Source organism: Watersipora subatra, chromosome 6, assembly GCF_963576615.1.
Source record: "Watersipora subatra chromosome 6, tzWatSuba1.1, whole genome shotgun sequence".
NCBI lineage: Eukaryota > Metazoa > Bryozoa > Gymnolaemata > Cheilostomatida > Watersiporidae > Watersipora > Watersipora subatra.
This window is the reverse complement of record NC_088713.1, coordinates 58,899,629-58,926,178: the sequence shown is the minus strand read 5'-3', so window position 1 is coordinate 58,926,178 and position 26,550 is coordinate 58,899,629. Positions and strand designations below refer to the sequence as shown.

Below are 26,550 nucleotides of genomic sequence, written 5' to 3'. Positions count from 1 at the left end.
TAAATCAAAACGTAATAGTGGTTGGGAATTCCAACTACGGTGTTGTGGAAATTTTGCACAAAATAGTCTTGCCAGAGGTGGAATTTCAACAGTCAAACCTATTTGTGTATTATTGTATTAGATAATCAATTTATTTGTATGCCGAATTAAGAGCAAAAAAATATAAAAGAATTTTCACCAAATGTAAAGCCAGCATCAATGTGACTGAATTGATTAATTAAAGATCAATATAATATAGTTCGTTTTAAACGACAATACGAAAAATTTTTAAAGCTATTTTGTTGCCCCATGACAAGTATGTATGCTATACAATCAACACCATCTTCACCAAAGTCACCTTCATCTTCACCATCTTCAGAACAAAAGTTCTGTCTTTCAATTTGTCCCAACAAAAAAGGAAAAAAGATTGTATCACGCAAGATTTGAACCCACAACCACCAGCTTGTTGAACCAGTGCATCAACCTCTGCATCCATCACTCATCTTCCATGTCTTAGAACTATTGTGTATATAGTTAGTTATTCTCTGCGTTTTATTGACACACCTGATGATTTCTCATAGGACACCAGGCTGTAAGGGTACTAGCTAACCAACTATAATATGTTTTATCATAATATATTTCACAATAATAAAATGAAGCAAAAAACTCCTATAGAATATATATAATAGTTATCACTCTCGCAGTGTATGTACAATAGCTGTGAATCCGCAGTATCAGCTCTACTAGTGATGCACACCATCTGCTACTCATAACTCTAACGTTACGTCATAGCACCTGCTGTGCAATGGCACTAGCAATGGCTTAAATACTGACATGATAGGTGTGGGCAAACACACAGAAGCACCAAACATGTGACTGATATAAGAGGAGAGCAAGAAAGGCAACAGGCAGTATACATTTAGGTTTACTCTTATACATCCAAGAAATAGGTTTTCTTGAAAATTTATCATCAAAGACAGGCCCGCGCCTGTCATGTCGCCTATTATGCCTGTCACTCTCGACTCTAACTTAAGTGCATAAGTATAAAATATGGCCAAAAAAATATAAAGAAATTGACGTAACCTGCTTGCAGTGACTGAGTAAGTTGCGTGTCCTTTAAGTGCGATAGTATACCATAAGAATATAATGCACTGACAAAAACCTGTCTGAGATTTTTTAAATAAACTTTGGTATAATTTGAAAACACTGTGCAGGCGGTGTCAAATAGTGCCAATGCGATGACACTATATGACAAGTGGTGCCATACAGTGTCACTCACTGACGCTGTTTAGCTAGTGCCCAGCCGTGTCAGAGATATACGCTTGTACAATTAGATATTTGTGCTTCTCTGCAAACTTTTGCCATCACAAAATTTGGAGTCGGCTAACCTTGTAGCAATTTCAAAAAGTTTTGCCATGTCTTGTAAGTAAATGATAGGTGAATAGAGACAAGCACCAATAACAACACGCACAATGTTAGCATTGTGGAAACTCTGTCCAGTATTTGAAAAATTATGATTGGTCAAGGTAGTATTTAAAGGATTCTGATTGGTCGATTTTTTAGAAAGACCTCAGATGCATATACTAGCCAAAGAGTCTGAATGATTGACTGTCACACCAGAAGATGGCGGAGGCGTTTCTAGTAATCGAGAATTGTGCTCTTCTATTAGTTGACTGTTGTGCTGTTTAAGGTCATCCAAAGGTGAGTTTGTCTGGAGGAGATCTGCAGAAGGAGATCGGCCACTTGCAGTGCTAAAATAGAATTAAGAATAGCTATAATAGCAGCCATGGTTCAGTGATTAGGGCATTGATTTATGATCAGTAGGTCAGGGGTCAGTAGGTCAGGGGTTCAAGACATGCAAGGTCCATCCTTAGTGTTGGAAAAGGCCTCCAATCGTTAAAAGAGACAACATTGACAAAACCTTGAGGCAGGCAACCATATTTGTATACTTCCAAAAAAAACTCATAAAACGTGTGATTCAAAAATCTGGGTGAAGGTCATGACATGGCGGACCTCTCTGACCTCTCTCCCGCATAATAATAATATCAATAATAATAACAACATACACTCTAAACACTTATCAACACAGTAACAATGTTCCTTAATTCTAATGTAATAATAATAATAATTCTAATGTAATAATAATAATAATTCTAATGTAATAATAATAATAATTCTAATGTAATAATAATAATAATTCTAATGTAATAATAATAATAATTCTAATGTAATAATAATAATAATTCTAATGTAATAATAATAATAATAATTCTAATGTAATAATAATAATAATTCTAATGTAATAATAATAATAATGCTAATGTAATAATAATAATAATAATTCTAATGTAATAATAATAATAATTCTAATGTAATAATAATAATAATGCTAATGTAATAATAATAATAATGCTAATGTAATAATAATAATAATAATTCTAATGTAATAATAATAATAATAATTCTAATGTAATAATAATAATAATTCTAATGTAATAATAATAATAATTCTAATGTAATAATAATAATAATTCTAATGTAATAATAATAATAATAATTCTAATGTAATAATAATAATAATGTAATAATAATAATAATTCTAATGTAATAATAATAATAATAATTCTAATGTAATACATTTTAAGCCAGTTAAAATCTTTTTTATCTTTAAAATCTTTTCAAAAATCTTTTTTTTGAAAGGAATGTAAATTTTGCTCTAATCGTCAAACATTAGCACTCAGATAAATTATATTATGTGAAAAGATGCAATGATCTCTTCAGCGCAACAGATTTATAACACATCATCACTCGTACCTGTCTAAATCATGAGATTCAGCATCGCTGAGGATGTCTTCGTTTGAATTGTTTTCATCATCATTTATGTTATCTCCGCCGTCTGTACCTTCCTTACCGCCTTCTCCTTGACCTCTTCGGAATTTGGCTCTAGCATTTTGAAACCACACCTAAAACACTCATGGTAATCAAAAACTTTCCGCTTGCGTGTCAAGGACTGAAAAAACTAGAAAGTTTTAACAGTAAAATAAATAATATAGTAAATAATGCATTGAAAACAGTCGCAGAAATTTGGAGATAAATTAATATTCACGGATCAAAATAGAAAGGCAAGAGTTATCAGCTCTTGCTCGTGAAAGAACGACTCCAATGCCATTCTAAGCATATTTGCTGGCTCATTTCACAATGATTGATTGATGTTGCTTAATAATCTCTAGAAATACTGAAAAACTTCTTTCTGAATGTTGTTAAACTTTGTGCTCATGAGCTTTACATTTTATTTCGAGTTGACATTTTTGCATCACCCAGCAAGTACATCGTACAAATGGAAATAAGCAAATTTTCAATAATTTTAGACTTTTAGTAATAAATAACAAATTATAATTGCTTTGTCCATGTTTTAAAAAATACGTTTACTTGTACAAAATAAATATAAACTAAAAAACACAAAGTAACCAAAAGTCAAACAACAGGCCATCATTACATGATGATATAACTAGTCACTTGTCCTCACGCATCAGAGCTCTGTGTGTGGATAACTAGCCTCTTACCTGCAAGACTCGCTTGCTTAGGCCTGTCTTGTGAGACAACTGTTTGAGGTCCTTGGCGTCTGGATTATGGTTGATAGTAAAATACTGTTTCATCACTTTCAGTTGGTGGTGCTTAAAAGACGTTCTCATTCTCTTCTGCTTCACATGCTGAGGTTGCGGTCCATTCTGGTGAAATCCATTCTCTGGTTCCATCATATTCATACCTTAAATAATGAAAAATAAATAAATATTATCTCGACTTAGTGTTTAAAAAAAAATCATACTGCAGTTTATTTTGATAACTACAACCTTAAAAAAGCAGAGGTTCTTTTTAGCAGCAAGCAGGTAAAAAATCCTCATCTTTATAAAAAGATCTAATGTTATTGCTGTGAGAAATCTCTTGAAGGTTGAGTTTGTAGTCTGCTTAGCTTACTGAAAGCAGAGGCTGTGTATACTTTTAAGAGCGTTGTGATACACACAGACATGTGTGTATACCACTCACTGACACTGTTTACATAGTGCCAGTTGTGTCAGAGATATACGCTTGTACAAATAGATATTTGTGCTTTTCTGCAAACTTTTGCCATCAAAAAATTTGGAGTCGGCTAACCTTGTAGCAATTTCAAAAAGTTTTGCCATGTCTGGTAGGTAAATGATAGGTGAATAGAGACAAGCACTAATAACACGCACAATGTTAGCATTGTGGAAACTCTGTTCATATTTAAAAAATTCTGATTGGTCAAGTTAGTATTTAAAGGATTCTGATTGGTCGATTTTTTAGAAAGACCTCAGATGCATATACTAGCCAAAGAGTCTGAATGATTGACTGTCACACCAGAAGATGGCGGAGGCGTTTCTAGTAATCGAGAGTTGTGCTCTTCTATTAGTTGACTGTTGTGCTGTTTAAGGTCATCCAAAGGTGAGTTTGTCTGGAGGAGATCGGCAGAAGGAGATCTCTGCCACATGTCTTCATGTTATACATGAAGACATGTGGCTTCATGATCTTGCCTCATGTCTGAGTTCAGTGGCAAGGGAACTTGAACAACTGAAGGCATTTCCAGATGCAGGAAGTAACTTGGATGCAAAACCTATATCGCCGATGGCCTTTTTGGAGCATTGAACCGTAACCTAGTGTTTTCAGATTAGATTCTGAATATTAATACATGTATGTCTAAGAAGGTTAAAGGCTGACTTGCAACAAAACTCACATTACAGTTATTTGGTATCAAAAGATCTAAAATCTTTGGCGGTTTTGTGATGGCTGCAATTAACTGTTCGTTTTTGAGCTCTTAAGAGCTTGTAATCACATTTCCACATATTTGGCACCTACAACACAACAGAGTAAGACATGGTGAGTCTTTTGATACCAAGTAACTGTAATGTGTATTTTGTTGCATGTCAAGCCTTAAATAAACATGCTGTATTTGTATCAAATAATCACCTCATAGTTTTCCATCTACTATGAAGAAATAATAACCTGCTTTTGTTTTATTCAGAACTTCAAAAGTTTGTAAAAAAATTACTGTAAAACCTGGGTCCCTTATTCTAAAAAATATAAATACCTATAACTATTTATATATGTAACTATTTTTAAGTATTCCAAAATTTAAAAGTAAAAAGTGTTAATATTTATACATTAAAGCAATGCTGCCTATTTTTTGATTAAAGGTTCTGGGTTATTTAACTTTTATAAATACAAAGTGCAATAAAATAATATTAGGAAAAATATTTATAAATGATATTTTGATGATTGAAGATTTTTAATTTTAATAAATATTATTAATAAATTAACACCGATAGTAGTTATTAACAAACAATATTAACTCCAACCAAGTTTTTTACTATTGCTGTTGTTAATCGGTCAGCTGTGCAGCCGGCATTCTTTATTGAAAAAATACACCAACAGCAGTTAAATCAATTGTCGGGCACTTGTGCAAAAACCTTTGATGAAAGAAACAACAATTACTGTTAACACTGCCTGGCATGCCTTGACATATTTTTTACTTTTGTGTTTATAATTGTTTTGTTGGAAAAATGTGAAAAAAGCTAATATATCATTTTAAAAATTGCAAATAAACTAAACATTACAACGTTACAGTGTTGCAAGTCAACAAAATCTAGATTGATCTCGATGGAGTTAGATTAGAAGAACACAAATGGTTCTGCGTCAGAAAGGAATGAGCCTTTCCCTTCGTGCAGTAGAGGAAGCTAAGCTTTCTCGGTATTTGGCATTATCATGAGCTAAAGGGATGAAGCAATTGTGCTAATGGAGCAGGGATAAATGTTAAGAGCTGGCATCATACGCTTAGTCATAGCAACGCAGGCAGCGAATGTAATCACACAGATGCATTATGGGAAGGTGTAAAGAAAGCGGTGCAAGTAGAGTCAATAGAGAACTCTCCATAAACCATGTTATTGCTGTTGTTCCAAAGCCACAAGTGATAAGGTCAATGTATACAAAGTCATCAAATTTGTCATTTTGACAAATAACTGGAGTCGTCTTACTTTTCAGGTACATGTAAAAATCATCCAAAAATGTATTTTGATTTGTTTGAAGGTTAACTGACAGTACAAAGTATTAATATATTAATACATTAATAGAAGCAGATAAAATTACATATTGGTACTTGAGTAGTAATTTTTGTGTAACTTTGACCAAATACCAGGCTTATTGACATTTTCAAGTTGTGAAAAAGAGCAGCAAAAATTGTGATCTTTGCAACATATTGACCGGGAACATCATTCACTCAATATTTGAACTAGAATATCAAAATAATTTTTATTTGATTTCCTTATTCAGGAAAGAAGACCATGAGAATAGGGTTTGAACAAATGACATCCAAGAACCAATTTTTACAGAAAATTTCTTTTAATTTTTTGTTCGCGTAAAAGAAGAATTTTTTACTATTGAACTTCCAAAAATAAATTCAATAACCACTCTTCAACAGTTAATGCGAAATGTATAAATACAGCGCACACATTTGCAATAATTGTGAAATCTGTTTCAAAACTGTTTCAACAATTATCTGCCATGTTAGGTAACCGTAACAACATAATACCGCGACTACATGGAGAGAATTTATTAAAATGGTGACCGACATAAACACTTTTGTTTCGCATTCATGCATTAGCTAATTGTTGGCATTGACATTATATATCACACATAATGTTTTGCCAAGAACACGATCTCCTTCTTTTACATCGTGAAGCTTGCATCGTCAGTGTTTTTGTCTCCAAAACTGGTTTTTGTTCTAGCATGACCGTAATATTACCATTATATTGGTAAAAATAGATAAAATTTTAAAATGACGTCAGTTAACCTTTAAAGACTAAAATTAGACTTTGCTTGCGCTGAGAATAAAAATCCAAAACATATTTTTTGATGCTATAAATATGTTTAGCGTTCAAGCATTGCTACCCATGATTTTAATTATTGAAATCTTTCTGCTGTCAATTAAGTATTCATTGAATTGAATTTTGTTCATCGAGTAAAACAATTGCTAAAAATACACCATAGCAACCATTGATGAAGGCTCTGTGTACACAATAACTTGGCTAATCGAGGTGCAGAGCCCAGTTGGCAGGCAGCGGGCAGGCAATCGGCAGGCAGCGGGCAGGCAATCGGCAGGCAGTGGGCAGGGTGGGACTCAGATGCATTAAAAATTAAATTTTTAAAGAATTTGAGAAAAGAAGTCAAAAAACAGCCAAATCTCATAGTTTTTCACAAAAAAGAAAAAAGGTAGCAAATAAAAAAACAGAAATATGTAAAAAACCATTGAAGCAAATTTATTACCGATTTTGAAAAGAAACATTTTTGCGATAAGCTTTATTAAAGTTTTCTATAAAAACTAGAATTTTAGATTGTTTGCTCAAACTTAAAGGTTATTGATGTACTTCTAGTATTTTTAGAAATCATTAAAAAAACTTAGTTTAGTGATACTTTCGGCATTAATTTACCTACTAGTATTAACATTGTTTTATTCACGAAAAAGAAAGGCGGGGAGAGGCAACTGCTGATTAATGCAAGACTGATTAAAACAAGATATGGTGCGCTTGCTGCTTGTTTCATTAATATCTGAGGCCTGTCTCGATAACCTCCAAAACTCCAACAATGAGGCCGAGTGCGCATTACAGGCAGCTGCAGCAGCTTCTCTTGATAAACTACATGTACTAGTGATGCCGGCACTCAGCCTTTGTGAGAATGCTGCCTCTCACCGCTTCTCTGTCTGGAGAAGATACTCTGGTTGCCACATGCTTAAGTCAATAATAACAATAAACGGCAGCGAATCGGCAGCGTGTGGGTCATATAAGCGCTGTTTAGTGGCAGCCGAGTCAGAAATGTCTGTTTGATGGAGTGGATAATGGCTGTTTCATAGCCACTGAAAATGCATTCGACAAGAGCTCTTTGTTTATACCGATACGCAAGTCAGCGATATGAAAGTCAGCACACTACCAATATCTCACAAAAGCCTTACCCAATTGCCAGCTAGGCTCATTTCCTCTTGGAATATTAGTGTCTTGCCTTCGCTTTTTCGACCTCTGTGACTTGCTCGCCGCCTGTTCAGTAAAGCTAGAATGAGTCAACGGAGGGGGATAATCGCTAAAATTGATTTCATCAAAGTTAGTATTTGGCGGAAGGGTAGAGGCCGGCAGGCAGTTATTAGAGATCAGTGTGTCTATGGATTGTGTGCTAGAAGAGATTATGCTGTCGAACTGGCTTGAAGGAGGGGTGCCAGATGTGTCCATGTGGTACTGCAATTGTAGGAAGTCGGTCCTGCAGTAAATGTCATCACCGTAGACACCGAAGTGGTCTCCTGTCTGCAGAAGGGCGGAGCACGCTGTACAGGTGAAGCACTTGACGTGATAGACAGCCGACTGAGCTCTCATGACCATTTGGCCTGATTGGATGGTGTCGAAACATCTCGCGCACTTTTGAGCTCCAAACCTCCTATAATGCAAAATAGATTCATTTCAAGCAATGACATCTGCTTATGATCTTTCCAACAGATAATATTTTACTATCCCACGTGAACTTGGAGCAAATCTTTGGTATTTACAACAAAAAAACCTTTAAACAGCTGATCTTATTTTTTTTTAAAAATATTGTAATTTTGAAAATTAAAATTAAAAATAGAATGGTTAACAATCAATGTTTATGTTATTAAATTTTGCTTTGTTATGGTGTCTGTCTGTTAGTCCATTGTGTTTGTCTGTTAGTCCATTGTGTTTGTCTGTTAGTCCATTATGTCTGTCTGTTAGTCCATTGTGTCTGTCTGTTAGTCCATGTAAATGCTCCCTTTCCCATTTTTGTGCCCACACTTGTGCCTTCCAACAGGGTCGTCAAAAACGTTTGATTTCAAAACTCCGTTTAATTCTTGAAAAACAGTTTCTTAAACACCCACCTGCAATTTATCTGGTTGAAATGAAGATAATTCCAGGTATTACTGAGCTTACTGCTAGCGTTAAATAAAATACAATCTACAGACTAGAATATGGGGAGTTACTTAGTCCAAAGTAAAGAGTACTAAGCTGCCGATCTCTATCTAAACACTGACCTCTGAGGTTAAGAAGCATTATGGGTGTTGGTGTATATATATATATATATAATATATATATATATTATAATATGTATCTATTATGCATAAGAAATATAATATTTAATTTATATATAATATTATATGTAAAATATAATATATATTATAATATATATATGTATTCAAATATATCCTTAATGTTATATATATATAATATATGTGTGTATATATATAATATATGTGTGTACATATATAATATATGCACAGACGTGTATATGTTATAATGTGTATATGCTATGTGTATATATAATGTTATAATGCGTATATAATATATGTATATATGCACACACGTGTATATCTATATGAAGTTTTACAAATAAAAATACTTTGATATCATTTAAGTATTAACTTTATTCCGAGTTTATGCATGACTTTTCACAAAGCAAAAAAAAATTATGATTTTACACGCTCATGAACAACTTTTGGAATTGCATCATTTTATCCTTGCTTTAGTCTACAAGTTTTATCTATTTTATGATGAGAGTAGACAACTCTACTTTAAACTTCCTAACGGGCTAAATAGAATGACAAAAGAAGAATTTGTGAATGAAAACATTTTTTATTGTTCTATCTTGTAGTTAAGTCAAATAAAACTTTAATTAGCCTTTAATTAAACTTTAATTAATTAAATTTTAATAAAGTGAGTCTGCAGGTATAATTATTGTGCCAAAATTAGCATTGAGCAAGTAAACTGAGAACTCTCTTTGGCAATCAAACTGACTGCCTTTCAGCAGGTAACTATAATTCTATATATCTAAAATCTACCTGCTGTCTAACATTTGCCACTAGTTTGCTTGTTTTTCTGTTGCTTCTCCAGAAACATGTAATCACAAATATTATTTTCTCAGTCTGACTACACGCAGGTAGAAATAAAGGCAATAAACCGTAATTCCTTTGTTCATATAACGTACTTTTGCCTGGAGCCAACGCTGACGTTTGGCAGCAGGCGATTCCGATACAGTTGCTGCCAGAAAGGGTCAACTGCCTGAGCACATGCTGACTCGGTGCGCTGACTTGAGGCAGGACTGTTATTCAACAGCCTGCACCGGGCACACTCCCAATATTGCAGGACTCGCGTCTGTATACAAGCAACTGTCAATTGTGCTGCCTGCTGCCTGCCCTACTGACAAGCATCTGCCTAACAATTGTTAGACGTATCTATTGCTTTGGTTATGGGCCTGCACGCTGCCGCTTATGGGCCCTGCGCTTGCCGCTTAAAAGGCCCAATTCCCAACTTATTACCTTCTATTATTATCCAAGAGATAATTGCCATGCATAACTCAACTCTTATAGCCGGAAAGCAAGTGGAAGTCTGCAACATTACATATTATTGTTAAACCTTCGTTGTCTAGTCATAGCTAAAAGATCAGCATTGTTTATACATGTAGTTTATTTTTAAGAATAAGTTAATTATTTGTATATTGAAAATAGACATCAAAAATTAATTTAGTCAATAAAATTTAATTGTTAAAAAAGCTAGCTGCTCAAAATCCTTGAAGAAACTTATTTTGTCAAAATGATGTTGTTTGCTTAGTATTCTGCCTCATAGGTATGTTTCAAATACCAAAATTGAAAACATTGGCATTTGGTGAGGGAAAGAAATTTGCAGCAGAGTTTCTAAGCAATACCAGTAAACAAAATTCTTTAATATTTGGCTGTTTCCGCTTAAAGCTGATTCTATGATTAGCATTTAAAAGCTGCTATAATTCTGCCATCAAACTACTTGCTGGACTTGCCACAACCTGGCAACAAAGCACCTGCGGTACTTGCCACAGCGTGCTATGAACCAGCCCATCTCCTTCCTCTCACACCACCTAGTGGGAAACATAAAGCAGATATAATCAGACACAGTTGATGTAAGCCCACCGTGCTGACTAGTAGCCAGTCGTTTACTTCAATTCTACCTGCGCAGGTAGTAGCGCAAGTACAGATGTTACTGAATCATGACATTACGTTTCTCCTGACTCCACACGTGAAGAATGACTGACTATTCATGATAGCCATGAAGCCTTTCTTCCGCTGATCCTTAATGCCCCATAGCTGCAATGCATTATGGGCTAGGGATGCCTACTTTATAACTGTTTTATAGACACCCATAAAACATTCCGCTTGTGCCAGATACTTGAATCAGCTCTTTCTTAATGCAAGTCTACCCGTGTTGCTCAAACATTTGCAGTACATACGAGTCTATGAGGTAGATTTCAACACATAAACAATGCACTTTCGTAAGAGTATAGTTTCTCGCTGTATATGTTTAACAGGCTAATAGGAGACGTATTTTTAGAGGCGAATCCCTGCGCCAAATTAGGTACGCCAGACGCAGACGGCTCATGTGCAAAAAATAGCGAAATTCCTACCATTTTAGAAAAATTAATAGATAACAGAAAAATAATTTTAGTTTTTGGTTCCATTATTATTCACAAAACATGAGTTTGTTAAGCTATTTAAATAACAAAAGACACCAACCTTTTACTCACAATGTATTTGTTATAATCTGTTTAACATAACAACAAAAACTGTATTGGCTTTAGACCTACACCACCAATCAAAAAAAGTGTATTAACTGGCGGCTAACCAATCAGGGAAGTCTATTACATCGCAGATAACTTATCAAAATTTCTGTTATATTGTATCTAACCAATTGGAGAAGCCCAGTGAACTGCATTCAACCAATGAGAGAAGCCCATTCACATACATCTAACCAGTTGGAGAAGCCCAGTAAACTGCAGCTAACCAATCAGAGAAGCCTATTAATTTGCAGCTAACCAATCAGAGAAGCCCTTGCAGATGCACAATCAGCAAAAAAAGACTACAACTTTTTCGACTTTGAAAATTCTTGTCTTTCTTTCTTACTTCAATAAAACTGTCTTTTTAAAAAAATGTTAAAATATTAAAAAAATAACAATAGATAATCCTAATAAATATATTCGCTTACAGTAATATTAAAGTATAGCAAAGATCATGAAAGTGATTTGGACTAACCTGAAATAGTCTTCTTTACAGTAAATCAATCCATCCTTGACATAGCATGAGCCCTCTGACTCAAGGTGCCTGCTGCATACGGAGCAGCTGAGGCAAGAGTTGTGCCAGCGTCTCTCAAGGGCATACAAGTAGAATCTGTCAACTATGGACTCTCCACATTCCGCACATGGGCCGCCTGCTGTCACGCTGATGCCATTTGGCATCGTACAGTTTGCTCCCTAAAATTAGGTTTATGTTAGATGAGAGAGGGACAGCGCTAAAGATTTTACCAGTTTAAAATTTCAAAAATATTTTTGCTAAAAACATTTTTGTTACAGGTAACCAATACAATGACAGCGAAGCCATTTTTATTCAAAGAGCGATCAAGAGAACGCATAGACTTAGATCCTAGAATTTTCACGCCCTTTTCTAGCTAAGGCAGATCCAGACAAACAATAAACAAGCTTATGTCAACAGGTCAGCGCTATGCTCTTACCTAATTTTTTATCAGTGCTTTCGCTGTCGAAGCGATGCCAGGGGGGCTATTTCATATTTATGAGCATAAATAGTTTTAACTAACTATTTGCAGTTTTTTGTCACGTAAGGGTGTTCAATTTAGAAATGTCGCTGTACCTTTACATTCATTTGTAACAATCAGTGCTAAAAGCGACTACTAAAAGTTAGTTAGGTTTTGTCCGATTGGCATGTCAATGAGCTATTACGAAATAACTGAAAAATCTACATTTTTATTACGAGTAAAAAATAATTTGTAGTGTAACGAACCAAAACGTTGTTTTATGAATGCAATGGGGATATCAAATGCCACTCTGTATCATTAGGTTTCTATTGTGTAGATGGTGCAAATTTGGAATTGTCTGCACATTGACTTGCCATGTCATAAGTGTTTCAACGACATGTTTCGGATTAAAGCAAGTGCTTTGTTGAAAAAAGGGTAACTTTACTGTGGAGGCCATAGTGCTGCGCGTCTGTCTTCTTTAGCTGCACGTTTTCGAAATAGGAATGACTGAAGCTGGAAAATTTTTACGATGGAATAGCTAGTAAGGTAGTTTTTTGCAAGCATGAAACTTTTAATAAAGATATGCTAGTGTCGGTTTTTTGCCCCTTCCATATTGCTGATGACCCAAGCTTGCGGATTAATCATAAACGATGATATGATAATTTTATTTCATTTCAATATTTACTAATGTTTCATAAAAGCTCATTGCACTCATTGATATGTTTGCTACAGTGAAGAAGAGGAGTTACGAGCGTCAATCAATTGCATTATCAGATTACCACAATGCGACTTATCAAATAATATGCTATAAATCTGCAAATTTATAAGTTATATAATGATAATTATATAACTATAGTTGATATAATATAATGATATAAACTATTTTCTGGTTTTACATATTTTATAAAATTTTGCCTGTAATATAGTGAACATGCTGAAGATATATAACAGAATAAAGTAGACATTCCGTCTTTTAAGTTCTCTGCTGCGTCGTTATTTGGTTTATAGAATTTCAGCTTCTTCCTTTTGTAATAGAAGATCATCTTGTTGCATTTATTATTTTAATATCACATTTTTGATGACTAAAACTATAATTTTATTTGTTGCTATTATGACATATCAATGTGCCAACAAACCGGATTCAGAAGTGATAATTTTTACATTCTTCACAAACATGTCCGTCTCCTGAGAGTTTGACCTCTCTAAACGTGGTAATTGATGTCTCAACGGAGAGTTTTTTAGAAGTCAAGTGCAAGAAAGACTCCTTGCTAATATAATTTAGAGCCACTTTAGCGCAATTACATCCGTAATCAGAAATTATGTGATCAGAAACCTCGAAATCTCAGACACGTTGTCTAACTCTTATTCTAAATCAAGTAAACCAAATGTACATGAATTTTGAACGCTGTCACGGACACAAGATTTAACCTAAAAATTTTTTCTTCACAATTTTCCACACATTTCAAGTAACAAGATTATTTTCAGTTTTTCTTGATGTTTCATGATTTGCTATCAGGCAGCACTCCTTGCAAACCACAAGTTTGACTATCCGCAAACTATTTTCTCCAGGGTTTGCTCATGCCCGGTAGTTATAGCGGCCAAGTCCAAATTATGGTAAAATCAAAATGAACTCTTTTTTACTTATGCTACCAGCATGAAAACTTCAGTCATTGTTATAATCTTCACGTTGTCGTGCACTTGCTGCCAGGCTCAGCATAACAGGTGAGAAGAGACACTTTTTTGAGTCCTTTAGAATTGATTAGGACATGTTTAGGACATCGTTTATGATTAATCCGCAAGCTTGGGTCTTGCAACACTTTGAGGGAAATTTTATCAAGTTTCACATTTTCGTATTCACAATTTCACAGTTTTATTATCACATCTGCAACATTACCCTCTAATTTGAATGTGCTTGCTGATAATAAAATTCTCATCAAATTCACTAAAAATATATGCTACGTTATGTCAAATTCATCCAGATTTCTGTACAAAACTAATTGCACACAGAGTTTCATATCAAGAGGTCAGCTCTGATTTTTCCTGTTTGCCTACTAAAGTTTTTATGTTTATTAAAAATATGCTATGAATTGATCTTAACCAGAGAAGGAACAATAGTTAGATGTCTTCAATAAGTCAGAAAAGTTTTAACAAAGAGGCATTCTATGTTGGTATTAGTTAGTTATGATGCTTGCATTAACTTTTGATCACAAACGAAACCTTGGCCTGGCGCCCGGTTTAAGAAACAAATAGTTTGACAGCTAAGATATTTTAAAGTAGCCTTACCTCCAAATATCTTTTATCAGTTACTGAGAATTGATACATTCAGGCAATGAACGTTGTTTAGACACTAAGGCTTTTTTACCTTTATAGGGTATCAAATCATATTACGACACATAAAATTTAACCTGGTAATATATTTAGTATGCTTCTATCTACTTCCATGTCTATGGATGCGGATTTGACATTATCTGATGTATGGATTTGATGCAGACATTGAGTTACCGTGCGACAAGTGTTTCACCGAACATTTGCATGGAGCAGATTAGCACGGGCACTTTCTTGAAAAAGGAGTTTCACACCAGAGGTCATAGCATCACACTCTTGTCTCGCTTATAGGGATCATTTACACACTCTATTCTTCGAGTCACAGAATAACTTAAGTGTGAAAAATGTTTAAAACGAAATAGCTTGTGTGGCATTTTCTTGTGCATAATTTATAAGTGCTGTTTTCGTCTTTCGCGAGCATGCAACATCTGACAGAAGTTTATGAGTAATAAAATTCGCTTGACATTTTCATCTTGTGGATAAAGCAAACTTGGGGATAAATTGGGCCATGGAAACATAATGAATGACTAAACGAGAAAGTTACGATGTGACAGGGCTAGTATTGCTGTTCGTTGCCCGAGGCCTGTTTGATGAATTGTAGAACGAGTTGCGTGTAAACTCAGAGATGTTGTGTGAGTGTCGCGGAAAGACAATAGATGTAATCAATGCAAGCAGTGATCAGCGCTCTATTGTCTAACAAAGGAGCTAGTGTTTAGTTACACTAGCCAAATGCCTATTGTAAAGTCAGCCGTCGAAACGTTCCTCACCCTATATCATTAGTCGGCCATCGATCTTCGATAGCAGGCATGACAATGCTAATGGATGTCAATAGAATATCATTATATGTCACGGAGAAGCTGAATGGACGAAGACAATGCTGGTCGGTACTTAGTGTTCGATTGGGAGCCATTCTTCACCCTTCATATAATTTTGACAATCACAGTGCTATTTAAACTTCGATTGAAATATATCTGTATTAGATTAATACACCCGACTCGATAATGGAAGACGACCCGTCAATACACGTGATTTACTTCTATACGGCCCACATGAAAATGTGGTATGAGAATCTAGAATACCCCTTCACAACATCTTCTTCCTTTGGAGAATTTCACCAGTACAAACGATAGTTTTCGTGAAAATACAATGAAAGAATCTAGAATCTTCTTTTACAAAGTCTTCTCCGTTGAAGAATTTTCTTTAGAGATCGTCAGCGTAAACAGCTGCTGGATATGTTCGCCTGCTATTCTTTTATCTACTTCCCTCCATCTCTCTCATACACTTGTTCACCTTGCTGCTCGTAGGAAACATACCTGCCTTGTCATACCTAATACACACTATCTCTACTCCACCCTATTTATTCACGGCTATAGGAGCCTCCTATTCTTGCTATATATATACATATACATATACCCCTGATTCTGAGCTGTTTTTCTCTTCAACAAACTCAGGTCATGTGATTATATACATGCATCTAGAATTATGTGACCAAAACATAACGCCAGTGGCAAAAGAGATATTTTTTAATAGTATTTTGTGAAATATTAAATAGATACTTAGGTCACTGCGGTGTGAAGATAATCTTTTGTAGTTGTTACTCCTTTGTAAGAAGTGCTTTCTGGTGGATTTTCATGCAGCCGAAGAGAACGATATTTTCTAATTGTTGGTCATTTAGTTCTCGGGCTAAGTAATTTTACTACAACTGACTATTTTGCTTCGATTAATTCAGAATGAGTTTCGGAACATAGCCTACCAGTAATATTAACTGTTTTTGTTTTAAGATGGCAGAAAATTATTTCATGCAAACTTTTTTTGATAAAAATAATAACAAGAACACACAAATACGGCCCACTAGCGCGCAAGTCTTTTCTTTAATTCTTTTTCAAAACTCTACACTATATCGCAGTATGTCGATATTAGTCTCACAGCACTCCAATGATTGTCTGTGATAACATTGTTCACACTATCACAAACCCATCTGCGTTTATATCAGTAAATAGTCTATGACATAATGTTCTTATGATATCATGAAGTTGTAGAAAGGAAGCAATACCAGTATCGCAGCAACTGTCATAAAAAATTTATGAGTCACGCAATCCATGACAGCCAATCACTTTTGCCGAAGTGGTGCGTATTGCACAGGGCGATGTTTTGAGAAGGTTTGATAACTAAAATATTTCCCGTCATAACCGCGTTGCCTGAATGATGCCATCGGTTCACCGTACTCGCAGTTGGTAAATAATTTCTGATAATACAACATATACATAATATATAATATATGGTGTTAGGTGTGAACCACCCTTTACTTCAGACCATAAAACATAAAAATTTCTAACCAAGCATCCTTTTCAGGTTAAAATATTTTTTTAATTTCTGTTCAGTTTAACTCGATGTATGTTATCGTATAGTTACAATTGAAGTGAATACTCTAAATTTTTAAGCCCAGGTTTTACCAGCTAAAGTTCTTAGCATGTAGGCTGACTTGAGACTAAAAGGATGTGAAGTGGATCACATGCTAAGGCGGTTATTCACCTGTAAGAAACATTAATTATTTACACACTGCAGAGATAACTTGCGTGCTGCCAGTCTGCATCTTTCATTGTTAGTCAAGAACAGAGGCAACTATCCTTTTAGTGGCTGATCAAGGTATCCAACCTGTAGACTAAAGATCTTAATGCAGAATGCAGGCTACAGTGTAAATTCTACTAGCATATATAAATGTATGCTTGCATACTTGTTAATAAGCTTACAACAGCATTCACTCAGGCCATGATAGTTCAATGTCTAAAAGCAAAAATTTCCTTTTTTTAAAGAAAGACTCAAACAACTTATTCTGACTTATTTCTTATGTCATAGTGTTTAGCAAGAATGGTGTTTTAGGTTGGTAGCTCAATTCATCTACCCTAAGACACTTATGTATTCACCTCATCTAACTTTCGCGTTTTCGCGGAGTCATCCTCTCGCGAAAATTTCATGTGCAAAACTAAACTATCATAACGAACGAGCAAAAACGCGAAATTAAATAGCTTTGTTCATTGATAGCCCAAGAGACAACTGGCATCAAGCGATCAAATTGCATTATCAATCTCTCTCACACCATTCTACCTGTTCTACCATTCTACCGGTTCACAATTACAAACAGTCCCTGTGTTTTTCACTGCAGTTGAAGTGCCAACTTTACACCTAAATGGTGACATAATCACCTGACTTGAAGCTATTTACAGGTGCTTGTAAATTCAGCTGTTATTCAGCTATCTCATCTGCCAAAGAATGACGACAGCGCTACAAGTTTAAAAGCTAAACGCAGATGCTTACTACTCAAACTGTAAATGAACGAAATGAGAGAAATCGCCATTCTCTCTAAATATTGAAACATATCAACTCTTTTCTGGTTTTACATATTTTATAAAATTTTGTCTGTAATATAGTGAACACGCTGAAGATAATTAATTATAAGATCAATTAACAACAATTAATTGTACGATCTATTTTAGTGATAGCAATGAGTAAGCATTAAAGATACAATTTTTATTAGATTTTATAAGAAAGTATCAGTATTTTTCCATCATTCGCGATTGTTGTTGATGTTTGAGGTGATCTGACTGCCAAGATGTTTCTGACTTGATTGCGCTTAAAATGTTTATAAGAAAAATAGGTTCAAAATGACATCACTAGTTGCTATCATTGCTATAGTTGATACGTGATAGTTGTTACCCGTATCTATTATGCCAGGCTATTTGCCACTATGAACGTCGTAATTTCGCTTTTGCTTGGTCTGAGCATTTTAACTGAGATCAAGTTTTGTCGACTTTAATCTTAATCTTAATCTTTACTCTGGGAGTCATATCATCAAAAACAATCACAAAGGATTGAAAAATATTGATACTTTCTGACAAACTCTAGTAACATTTTGTGCCAGTTCATGTTTGAACCATAAATCACTCACTTTCACGCGAATATAACTGGAATGTTGGCATTTTGTTTGACTTACATGAATATATCTGGTGCTTTTACTTATCCTGTGTGTGTATTAGCCAATGCTAGGGATCAAGACTTTTCATTTGCTAGGAATTAAGTCTAGGATAAGACATATAACTATGTAACTATTGTGGAATTTATGACCAGCTTTCTGTTTTACTATGCAAGCCTAGCTAGTGAGGAGAATGGAGCCAGTGATAAACAACATGCATCAAACAGCTTACTGCAATGCTGGAGCACTTGTCAGAGGCTGTCTTTCATTTGAATAACTTTGCCTTCTAGATTTGCCGTATTTAATGTTGGTATCATTTTAGTTGACAGTAAAAGTTGTTTTTATAACTTTTTACTATATGAATGGTCTTGGGTTAATAATATAAATATATATTCTTACTATGTCTACTGTATTTTTTGAAAGTCATCTTAGTTTCATGACGCAAAGGATAGATCAAAAGCTAAAATGAATAATATGACTATATATAGCCTGTGTTTTATCAATAGCACAGCAACGCAGACTGTTTAACATGCATAGGTTATGCTAAAAAATGGTTATTAGGCCGGGTTATGGTTATGCTAGGCTGAGGCTGTGACTTTATTAACCAGAACTTAAGCATTGCTGGGTTATTGCTAAATTGTTTTATTTAAATTTTTTAGGTAAGTAGTGCATCTAAAAATATATAGGCTACTTCATAAAAACATAAAAAAAACATTAATCCTATAAATATATAGCCTGCGATCTACAAACAAATAATTTTTTCGTTTTTAATACAAAAACATTGTATCAAAAAGTCAAATATATCTGTTTCAATGCTAAATTGTTTTAAAGTAAAGTTACAACCAGATTTATTTGTTATAGAAAAATGGGTTCTATAAAAGCAAAACATGTAGTTGTACAAACTTCTGGTTTTCAGTAGCAAAATTATATAAAATATTAAAAAAAAAGTTAGATTCATAAAAAAGGTTATAAAACAGAATTTTTAGCAGTCAAGATAATCCTATAGATAATCCTATAGTTAATCCTATAGTTAATCCTATAGTTAATCTTATAGTTCATTCACTGGCTTGATTAAAACTCTAAATCGCTCCTGACATTTTATAATTATTTAATACGTAATACATTAATACATATTTAATTATTTTTCTATAATAACTCTAATACTATAATTATACATTTTCTTGCTACTCGCTCTGCTACTCGCTACAGTTACGCAACGAGTTGACAAGATCGACAGGCCAAACCTTTAAGAAATTTTCCCTAATGGCTGTATGCGAATAATACAAAGGAAATACATATTATATTTCAATGTAATGCTGGAGAAGTCAGCAATGGTTGTTTTTATTGCGGCTGATGCAGAAAAAAACAGCAAGACAGCGATCAGTCAGTATACATGTTTATTTTTGTGGTAAGAAGATATTTATTTTATCAAAAGGATCTTTAGAAGTAATATGAGTACTTCATTGGTCAGCAATTTTGGCTAATATCAACCACAGTCCAATCAGAGCCAATCATTGTCATTAACAATTAAACGCATGTTAGTAAAAAGACCAATCAGAAAAAACGAGCTTTCACCAATAGCCAGTTTTTTTACACTTGTTAAATTTTGTTTCTTTATTTAATTTTTTGTTTTTAATCATTTGAACTAATAAAACATCAACTATGTTATTAACCGATGAGGATGAGGCGTATAAAGGTTATGTCAAAAATGTGATGGAAAAATTATTTTTTATGTCAATAAAGCTGCAGCAAATACTGCTTGGTTGTCTAATTAAAAAAAACTGAAGAATATTAAACCCAGTTAAAATTTCTGCCTTTTTCACGCATCGAACCAAGATAATATTTCATTAATATAAATTTGAGCTCAACTCAGATGTGAACTTTCACTAAATCTTTGTCCATTTTATCAGAAAGTTTTGATTCTATCAAAACTTTGTTGGTTCTAAAACTAAACAAAACTTTTTGGTTCTATCATTTGAGGTTGCTTTGGATGATGGAAATGATCTGATTGCCAAGATGTTTCAAGATTAAAATTGATAAAACATGATTGCTACTAAAACACTCGGATCAAGTGAAAGTGTGATTAGAAGGTTTACAATTGTAACGAGTTTAACGAATTAGAGACGCGTAACTCTGCAACTTGAACACAAATATAGCCAATGTCAACTATCATAATGATAGCGACTAGTGATGTCATTCAGCACGCATTTAACTTCTGAGCATTTTAATCTGAGATCAAGCCTTATCAATTTTAATATTAAAACATCCTGCAATCAGATCACCTCTAACATTGAAAACAATCACAAATGATAGAAAAATCTTGATACTTTTCGATGAAATCAACTAAAATTTTGTGTGTGTTCTTCTTTAAAGCTAAAGATTACGATGTTGATAAAGCGAAATGAGTTATGAAAATTGGGGCGGCAATCAGCGGTTGCTACGAGGCAGCGCTGTCAAAGAATGAATGCATAATACATAAAATAGCATTATTAATTATTACTATTATGATGCTGTAGTTATGTTAACCCAATTACTCATCGACCAATAAGAGTTGTTTATTCCCTTTCAAACACTAGAAGTAAACGCAGATGCCTGAGAGCCGAGTGAGCTGCCTGCAGCCAACTCAGCTGGATTCCATTACACACTGCTTGCTCTGAACGTAACTCGAGAGGCTAAACTGTGTAATCACGAGGAGATTATCTCTAATACAAGCTTGTAATTCCCTCTGCAAATACAACAAAGTGCCAAGCCTATCCTCAGCTTTCCTAGCGCTGGCCAATGACCATGCAGTTCACCTCTACAGCTGTACGCAGCGAATTCACCCGATGCTTTGACTTTATTTAGTTGGTAAATTCGATAGATTCTTTTACTAATGCGACTACCGGAAGTTGAAAGTTGCGGCAAAGACAACTAAACTCACTCGAACTAAAAATGTTGGCTACCTTAAGAATTTTTAAACAATGTTTCGGATATGTGACTGATTTATTTTGGTAAAAACTGCTTCTCGACAATTTTAAAAACAGGAAAATTTATTGCACAATATTTTAGGAAAACATCTGCTTATGGTCAGCAGTGAGATAGACTAAAGAGCTGCCTGCTCATATATAACTAGCGATAATTAATAACAAGCACCTGCCTTACTTGCCGAGATACTCTATGAATGGTATGCAATATTGCAGCTACGAAAACTTAATGCTAAGTTATCACTACATAATAGCCAGTCAGCCAGTTTAAGTTTCATAGAATGATTTTGAATTTTGTGGTTTTTCCACCAGGATAGTGTTTATGAGGCTCGAGATGATAAGAGAGAGGTCATTGGTTAAATGTATAATAACAGGTTAAAAATAGATTAGTGTGGTCCGCTTTAAAGCACCTATTGACCACAAGGTAGGGAGAGGCAGCAGAGAATGAGAGATTGTGGCAGCATTTCTTTGTTGCTAGTAGGCTGTTTAGTACAAGTTAAAGACTATCTTTAAAAGAAAGCCGCCGCCTAAGTCAAGTGAACTTTTAAACTCAACTGCCGCCATACCTTTTGCTCAAGCAAGTAAACAGAAACAATATTGCGAGTTGGCAAAGAAATACGATTGTGACCGACTGCATAAATTTTACAAACAATGACAGCTTTCATTTTAAGCAAAAGGGAAACTATAAGCTGACTCTGCTATCAATGAGATAAGGTTAATGAATACCTTGGCAGTTCCACTGAGAAGGTCAGCCGTAGAATAGACGGTAGCAGCGCTGCCAGCCATGGTGTCCCTCTCCTCCACGCCTGGCTCTCTACACTCAACCATATCCTTTTATCTCTAAGCCGATGGAGTAGAGGTGTCAGTGGGCGCACGGTGCTTGCAGGTGCTCTTCACAAACTGTTCAACACGTGCTTGCAATACAATTGTCATGGAAGGCTTACGGCGCAAATTCAACCGGCGCTATTGGCTAGCACGAACATTCCTATACAACTATTGGTTGGCTAAAGTAAACAACAAAGTGTGCCACTTTCTTTGTTTAACCTTCTTGAAAAGCTGCCTGCCAGGCGTAGCATTAGTTCTTAGCTGAAGTATAGTTTGAAGTGTAAGCAATGCCTCTCGATATCACTTAGTCTGACATTTAGCCTAATTACCGTGCTGCCTGTAATAGTCATTAGATTATCATAGAGATAACAAAGGATGCTGCCAGGATCAGAGTGAAACAAAGACAGACAGTCACTAATGCAAAAACTCTGTAAACAAGAGATCACTGCTCAGCCACGCATTTCCTACTAGAGTAATAAAACTTCAATTCGATTCTGAAAAGACTTTAATCTTATCTCAATCTTCTGCGAGAGTCAGAGCTCCTTTAAAAACATGATCACATGCTGTTTTAGGGAGTTTACATCACAAAGTATAGATGTTTTTCTATTATTTGAAATTTTTTGTTTTGTTGATTTGTTGAGATTTACTTTCTTAAGTGATCTGAGTGTAAGGATGTTTCAAGATTAAAATCGTAATAAACTTGAATCGAAGTTGAAGCGCTTAGAAAACAAAACTTTCCCAGGATTCCTTCAAAATGATGAGAGTAGGTGAGCTTCCTGTTTTTAAGTGATAAATATACGATCTTATCAGCATTGAGTACTCGTGAGTTTACACAGAATTTAGAAAAAAACAGCAGTACAAATTTTACCCAACCTACCTTTAAATCATTTGAGACATCTATAGCAATATATCTGATGCTATATTTGAAGTTTTGTTTGAACATTGATGAGCAAATACAACATAAACTATATTTCAAAAGAAATGCGAAACACTCAACCTGAACACAATAACCGATGGCAATTACAAGGGGTACGGACAGGAAACGCGCTAATGGCATCATTTTTGGCAAGTTTGGGTATGTCTTTTTTTCTTAGCGCCTTAATTGCTATTAATTTTTATCGATTTTAATTTTGAACTTCCTGGCAGTCAGATCACCTGAAGTAATAAATAAAATCAATAATAATAATAATAAATAAAATAAAATAGAGAAAGGTAGTACTGAGGCTTAAATGCAATATTCCATGTTATAGCGACAAAAACAAACAAGAGTGTGGCTATTGATATCATTTTTCGGGCACATATTTTTTTTTTGAGTTTTTTCCTGCGATAAGTTTTTGTCGAATTTAATATTGTAAAATCCGGCCAATCAGATCACTTCAAACAACAAACAAAATTTCAAATGATGGAACATCATCTATGCTTTCAAATAATATCTATTAGAATTTGATGTTGATCGTATCTTTCAAGCTATATAGTGCCATTATAACTTAAGCTATATAGCTCCATTATAACTTAAAGGTTGACTTGCAGCAAAATTCACGTTACAGTTATTTGGTATCAAAAGATTCACTGTGTCTTACTCTGATGTGTTGTAGATGCAAAATATGTGGAAATGTGATTACAAGCTCCTAAAAGCTCAAAAACGAAAAGCTGCTGTAGATTGGAATTGGTTTATTTCTCTGACGTAGTCATTAAATTTGGTTATTGTTTTGTCACTGGACGTTTCACATAAATTGAAAGGCCAATGAAAGGGTCAATATAAAACTTCTCGTAGCGCTAGTTTATGACAAACACTTCGGGTTTCACCAAAGACTCGTATCAAATATAGATGCTCGCTACTTTACAGTTTTGTTTCGGCTTGGTCTAATCATCTAGTCGTAATCTGATCATGTGACCCATACTTCGCGACTATTTTCTGCAGCATTTTTCGATTATCACAGGTGACCAACAGACTCATCATGTTTATCAGACAATGATATGTACTCCTTCGAGCTAAGGTTAAAATATCAAATGAATTTTCACGGTAAGTTATAAGATGCTAGTGCTGAAAGAGACAGCATTACAATGATGATAAAATAGACGCGTAAGAGCAATAGGCATGGTTTTATTGAATGCATGAAGTATTATTGTGAAAATATTTCGACGAATGAGGTTGCGTGAATGTGTAAGCAAAAGCCTTCTTGTACAACTACGTCCCATTTGAGCCGTTTGCAAAGAGATTCTAATTTACAGCAATCTCATGATGGCTGCGATTAACTGTTCGTTTTTGAGGTTTTAAAAGCTTGTAATCACGTTTCCACATATTTTGCACTTACAATACAGCAGAGTAAGACATGGTGAATCTTTTGATACCAAATACCCAGAACGTGAATTTTGTTGCGAGTCAACCTTGAAGCTAGATATAGTTAGATAGATAGATAGTTAGATAGTTATATAGTTCCATTAACACTTAATTTATATAGTTCCGTTATAACTTAAGCTATATAGTTCCATTACTACAGTATAACCTATGCTATATAGCTCCATTATAACTTACGCTATATAGTTCCATTATAACTTATGCTATATAGTTCCATTATAACTTAAGCTATATAGTTCCATTATAGCTTAAGCTATATAGTTCCATTATAACTTAAACTCTAACACCCCGATTATAGCTTTAAAGACATATTTTTCTATCATCTAAAAAGATTACTTTAAAAACTTATAGATTTTAGTATGTTCACAAACCAACAACTGGTGAGCAAATTTCACAAAGCTATTAATTTGTTATGATTGATTATTTTATTTATTTGCAATGTACACTTATTCTTTGTTTATAAATATTTCTTTTAATTAATTTCAATTATACTATTTTTTGAGGCTGTATATAGTTAAAAAATGTAAGGACAATATACCAAATTAACAATACTGCAAATATTTTTATTATAGCAAACTTACGTGTCAAAATTACAGCACACAATCTTTAGGCCAAGTCAGATATACCGCACAACTGTTGACATCCTTAGATAATGATGATTTCAATATTCTAAGTAGTTGAAGAACTTACTTTTCAGAGAGTGAGTTAGCTTAAAAAGCTCTTTCAACTTTTTCAATTTTTGAACTTTCATTAATTTAATTAATTTTCAGAAATTAATTAATTGCTGATTCTTCGGAAAACATTGTAAAGTTTTTATCTATATCAACCATAGAAAATAGATGAGTTTCTACGATTTGTAGAAAATCATAATAAAATAAAAAAGAAGGGAAAAAATAAAATGATGAAAGGGTAACAAAGAGAAAAGAAAAAAGAAAAATTAGGAAGAAAAATAGAGAAACGAACAAATGGAAAGGGGAGAAGATGACAAAAATGAGAGGCAAAAAAAAACAACAAACTTTAGAATTCAGCACATTATTCTAGAAATGTATAAATAGAGATTATGTACATGTAGTTTGGTATTGTACATCTCAAACCAAGAGATGAGTTTGCACGCAGTTGTAAGCTGAAAGTTAATAGATTGGCTCAGATCAGGACTACAAAAAGCAACAGCTTTTTGTAGCGCTGATCTGAGCTACAAAAAGCAACAAAAAGCTACAAAAAGCGACAGTTTTTTTGTACTTTCTCGTTCTTCTAACATCTTTTCAGTTTTAACATAAATTAAGAGCTTTAAAACTTATTTGAAAAATTAAATTAAATTAACTCAAATTTAAATTAAATTAAATTAAATTAATTAATTAAATTAAATTTAATTAAATTAATTAAAAATTAAATTGCAGGAGAAAATGTTCAGCATGTTTAAAATAAAGATATTAGCTAACTTTAATTAGTTTTTCTTTACTTGGTCAAAACAAAATTTAATTGCCGTATTGTAAAAGTACTGTATATTGTGTTTTA

General features: G+C 34.1%; 1 protein-coding gene across 1 annotated transcript; it reads right to left on the bottom strand.

Annotated features, from left to right (window-relative positions):
* Positions 1–534: 534 nt before the first annotated feature.
* LOC137398479 (LIM/homeobox protein Lhx9-like) lies at positions 535–22,736 on the bottom strand. Its single transcript, XM_068084597.1, has 6 exons — positions 22,578–22,736; positions 12,098–12,315; positions 7,997–8,469; positions 3,543–3,745; positions 2,794–2,942; positions 535–1,730 (listed from the first exon to the last, which is right to left on the bottom strand). The coding sequence occupies exons 1-6, from the start codon at positions 22,677–22,679 to the stop codon at positions 1,550–1,552; spliced, it is 1,326 nt and encodes a 441-aa protein (XP_067940698.1). The 5' UTR covers positions 22,680–22,736; the 3' UTR covers positions 535–1,549.
* Between the last annotated feature and the right edge of the window lie 3,814 nt (positions 22,737–26,550).

Bases quoted from the DNA above. Each gene is read 5' to 3' on its own strand.
- LOC137398479 (XM_068084597.1), bottom strand. From the start codon at position 22,679: ATGGTTGAGTGTAGAGAGCCAGGCGTGGAGGAGAGGGACACCATGGCT. The intron at 8,470-12,097 runs GTTAGTCCAAAT...TTTGCATTATAG, and splicing joins TGTAAAGAAGACTATTTCAG to GAGGTTTGGAGCTCAAAAGT. The intron at 3,746-7,996 runs GTAAGGCTTTTG...TCATTATTTAAG, and splicing joins TGAGCCTAGCTGGCAATTGG to GTATGAATATGATGGAACCA.